Here is a 4,648-nt window from a genome sequence, read left to right as displayed (position 1 = left end):
GTTAAAACCTGGGCCCTTTGTCTGGTGCCCTACAGGCTTCGACTAATGGGCATACAAGAGTGGTCAAGAGTTTGTTGAAATCTGGGGCCAACACAACCAGGAGAGCAAAGGGTATCTTATGCCATTGTACGGGGCTGCCACCAGTGGTCATGCCCGCATTGTCGAGATCCTCTTGGACGCGGGCGCAGACCCCAGCCCCAGGACCCATGACGGCGACTCCGCCATGGACGCGGCCGTCAAGGGCGGTCATGCTACCGTTGCCGAGTTGCTGATGAACCACCTTTCCAAGGTGGAAGAGAGGCAGAGTGGCAGGCAGACCGGAACTGGTGCCTCAGGAGGTAGGGGTGGTGGAGGCGGGAATGTTGGGGCCGGGGGAGGAACTGCCGTCAACAGCTAAAGAATAGCATGGCAGATATCCAATGAGAGTTTACTGGTTCCTTCGTTGACGACGTTTCCGCCTGTAAATGATTACAGGTATCTTGTGAAGTATCAAGACATGTTGCATGAATACGCAATTATGGGAGGTGATATTAAGATATCCAGGCTGGCGACATTCCGTGACCATCCATAGGCGCTCACAGCACTCAGAAGTTTCCAAATTGGGTCTGCCCCTGAACAACCAGCTCTGCAACTACTTTGACCATGATGATAGACTCAGCCATGTAAATGATTGCTGGTTGCTCGACATAGGAATGATCTGAAATTCAGTTGCCAAATACCTATTTACCTACAAAGGATAATAGAAAGATTTTCACATGGGGACTTTACACTCTGACAGCACCAGAACGCTAGGGTCTCAACAGCGATTGGATATAAGACACGCAGTGAGAGAGACGTGAATGGTATTGCGAGGCATGATGTGGGCTTCACGAGGCAAGTTTCTCACTACAAGGAAGTTCCTGATCAGGTATGTATTGTACAAATTTGTTTTGCTATCAACCATCTTAAAATCACGGCGCCTCCTTGTACTCTTCATCTAGCCTCCAGAATAATGGATCGCCCACCTCCTCCATTGCCATAATAGAGGGATACAACTCATCCCTGTTGGTAATGATCAAAGTGTCCCTGGCAATTCTAATCTCTTTCCGAAGCTGTTGAATAATCTCGATCAGATGATTGGCACTTGCCCTCGCCTTCCTGATGAATGGTTCGATTTGCTCTCAGATCTGCGAGGCAATGTCCCTTGTTGTCTTCTAGGCATTGGTGTGTCGGGATATGCCGCAGTGTCGAGTTTGAGTCCCTTGGCCCTGTAACTTTGCTTCTCTGGGTACGGGACTTCCTTGGCTTGCTTGGGAGGCATTGTGAACGATAGAGAGGCGGATTGCCTGGCTGGTGTCACATTGTCAGACGCTGGGACCACCACGTCATTCATAGAAGTCAGTCTCTCAACAGCGTACCTGCGGGGATCAAGGAAACGACTGAATGGCTCGTGAGTGGGAAGATCTGGTGAGCCGATGTGATGCTCAGCAGCAGCTCTGCGTCAACGAGATCAAGCCGGGTTTCAATCCCGCAGTTTAAGTACGCCACGTATTGGAATAGCGGAGTCGTTGATGTCCGTGAAAACTGATCAGTTTGTAGCATTGGCTTCCACAGGTCCCTACGCACATGAGAAGGTCTAATCGCGTCTTCCCTCCAGGTGGGCAGTGTGACATCCTTTCCAGCCACCCAATCGATACATCAACCACATACTGCCCATCACCAATCGTTGAAATGCTAAGAACTTGACTACAATCCGACCAGAGGCATCAACGGTACGAGACTGCATCCGTGGCACCGAGGCTTCCAGCATTCCGGTGATAGGTGCACGGTCGTCGGTCGGTGTTGGTAGACGTTGAAATCCCGCAGTCGATCAACTTCTTCAGCAGTGTGTATTTTGGGTTCTGTATCTGAGTCATGTTGAAAGCGTGCTGTTTCCCTGCGGCTAAACCTTGAGCCTTGTCCTGCCGATAGGAAGCCCACACCCTAATGTCATAATGTTGTGCATGCATAATCACGTCTTCAAGGGTGAGTTGAAAGGAGTGCATAACCCAATGCATAACCTGCATAACCTGCATAACCTCACTTCTCCAATACCTCAAGAGCGTCCCCCATTTTGCCGCCACATTCAGTCATGGCCATGTTCAAATTTGGTCAATCGAGCTACATCCAGACAATTGTGCTGCTGTCTGCCGTTGCGGAGCTGCTATCCTCTTGCTTTTCTTGTTCGTCTGCACATACCTCCAACACCACTCCTCCGGTATCAATGCCTTCCATCCCTTGTTTCTTACCATCCTCCGCTCTCCCAAGGGCTCCTGACATCTTGGTGTGTTCCAGCACGCTCAACATATGCATATTTCCCTGCATGGGTGTAGGGGGAAGCGAGATCCTCGGCGGCGGTGATAGTGGAGCGTGCTGCGTCCCAATGTTCATCGTCTTTATTGACACAGGAGAGATGCCGGTCGGCGTCAGGGTTGGAACAGTGGCCGATGGAGGGGACACCGGCAGTGTGACCATCGGAGTGTCCGGCGACGTCGACAGTGGTTGCCTCAGTTTCAGGGGTGGTGGTGGTGGGAGGGGATGTGTGATATCCACCTGCCTTTCCCTCGTCACCTCCACCGCAACAGACAGAGATGGTCCCGCCGCTGGCAGCGAAGGAAGAGGCGGCAAAGAAGATGTTGGTCTGGAAGCGGCCAACTCGGACATTCCATGATGGGAAGGGAGCTCGCTTCTGGCCTTTGCTCTTGCATCTCTCCATTGAGATCGAACCTCCAAGACGCGAAAGCTTTTGTTGAGAGGCGAACCGTGAAGACGTTGTCTGTAGATGAGTAAAAGATAGCTACCGAGGAAGTAGGCAACTATAGCCATGATGCCCCCTACGATAATGCCGGCCGCGTCCCCGGGAGTTCCAATGGGGGATTGTTGCTCTGAGTGAGGGACTGATGCAAGAGTACCAGTAATGCACGTGCTTTCGCTTCTCCGAGACGACGTTGGTATCGGAATTCGTGTTGCAAGGCGGTCGACGTTGGTAAGTATCAGATTCGACTGCGATAGGTGACACTGGGCTCGACTATCCTTGATGCAGGCGTAGTTTGCTGGACAACATCCCCCTGTTGAATCTCAGTTGCAAGTTCATCTCGAGTTTCGCTATTAAACTGAGGTCCACCTACCGCCAATCTTCTCTTCGCAAGCGAAATATCCATTGTGCCCCGGGCATGGCAAAGGTGCCATGGGCTTTTCATTTTCCAACTGGGGCGACACGCAAAGATCACCCTTGCTGCAGGCGAAGCCTACCGGGCAGCAACCGCCACCATATTCAGATGCGCAGTCAAAGTAGCCAGTCTGCCCACAGGCTATACTGCCTGGTGTAGAAGAAGCGGGGCCATTCGAATCGATAGGTATTACCGACAGGCGTCTGCTGGTGGCGACTTGTGGCGCATTAACAGTCGGCCGTGGAGTGAGTGAGTATGTAGTGCTCGATGGTGGCTGTTGCAAAGATGTTGATGATGTGGTCTGGGTTGTCCTCGCTGAAGTAGGTATCGTCCTTGTTCTTGATGCGGCTGCTCGCACTGACGCTAACCTGATACTCTCCTTTAGTGCCCGTTCGCTTTCGACCAGCTTTCTTTCAGCCTCTTTCTCCTGCTCTATTCTTAATCTTTCCCGTTCTTGCTCGAGCCGTTTTCGTTCATTCTCCTTCTCCTTCTCGAGACGTAGTCGTTCTTGCTCCTGCCATGACCGAGTGACAGTGGACATTTCGTGTTCGCATTCAATCGAGATAATCGGGCAACCTTGGTACGGAAAGATCAATTTGAAGCATTAGAACTGGGGATAGTTGTCAATTGACGTGACTGAGGAACTGAAGGAAAACTGAAACGCACAGGAGGTATTTCCAGGGCATGAGCCATAAGTATAGAGAAGTCTTGGGAGAGTGTTGACTCATGTTTGTACCAATCTCATTGGCGGTTGTGGTGATGGGCTGGCCCCCTCGCAGCCGTGCTGTTGATCAACCGGGACGCCGCGGGATCTGCCTTGCTTGCGCCAAGTATGTCTATATGCCCAGAGAGGTCCATCTGAAACCACGACAAAGCTGCAAACAATCGTACTTCGTGGCCATTCTCTATCAGACAAACAATCGAGCTTCGTGGCCGTTCTCTATCAGGGTTTCTGTACCGAGTCTCCGTGTCAAGCAAACAGCTCGTGGACTCTGATCACGTCGAAGTACCGACCCTGGTGCTAAATCGGTCGTATTCCACAGGCATCATCAATTGACTGTAAATACTGGAGAAAAGTCGACGTGGTCCATCAGTTCACCCCCAACAGCCCAACAGGAAAAAGATTTGCGTGTTTGATTGGCGGGCCGCCAGACTGGGCCGTTGAGGTGGGGATGCGGCTCAACTGACGAAATGCTCCGTAGCAATGGGGTGTGGGAGGGGTCCTGCATTGCCCACTTAAAACAGCCCTCCTTCGGGCACGGGGCATGTTACCGGAAAGTGACAATCGGGCGAGGAAACGTCCAGGAGGTGACATCGATCTGAGCAAGCGGGGTCCCTCCGAAGCCAAAGCACAAAAGACAAAGATCGACAGCGGCCCAATGTTGGCTGCGCAGCCTGCCAAGATTGAAGAGGACACCGACAACCACTACCACCCATCTGACAATCAAACAGCAAGCGTG

General features: G+C 51.9%; 1 protein-coding gene across 1 annotated transcript; it reads right to left on the bottom strand.

Moving 5' to 3' along the window:
* Positions 1-1,895: 1,895 nt before the first annotated feature.
* QC763_510950 (uncharacterized protein) lies at positions 1,896-4,377 on the bottom strand. The gene is made up of 3 exons (XM_062913662.1): positions 3,855-4,377; positions 3,147-3,798; positions 1,896-3,086 (listed from the first exon to the last, which is right to left on the bottom strand). Exons 2-3 carry the CDS (start codon positions 3,727-3,729, stop codon positions 2,140-2,142), a joined length of 1,530 nt encoding a protein of 509 aa, XP_062765113.1. The 5' UTR covers positions 3,730-3,798; positions 3,855-4,377; the 3' UTR covers positions 1,896-2,139.
* Positions 4,378-4,648: the final 271 nt, after the last annotated feature.

This window comes from Podospora pseudopauciseta, assembly GCF_035222475.1.
Source record: "Podospora pseudopauciseta strain CBS 411.78 chromosome 5 map unlocalized CBS411.78m_5, whole genome shotgun sequence".
Taxonomy (NCBI): domain Eukaryota; kingdom Fungi; phylum Ascomycota; class Sordariomycetes; order Sordariales; family Podosporaceae; genus Podospora; species Podospora pseudopauciseta.
The sequence above is the reverse complement of the archived record's forward strand: the minus strand, read 5'-3'. Positions and strand labels throughout refer to the sequence as shown.

Bases quoted from the DNA above. Each gene is read 5' to 3' on its own strand.
- QC763_510950 (XM_062913662.1), bottom strand. From the start codon at position 3,729: ATGTCCACTGTCACTCGGTCATGGCAGGAGCAAGAACGACTACGTCTC. The intron at 3,087-3,146 runs GTAGGTGGACCT...GAGATTCAACAG, and splicing joins TTGCGAAGAGAAGATTGGCG to GGGGATGTTGTCCAGCAAAC.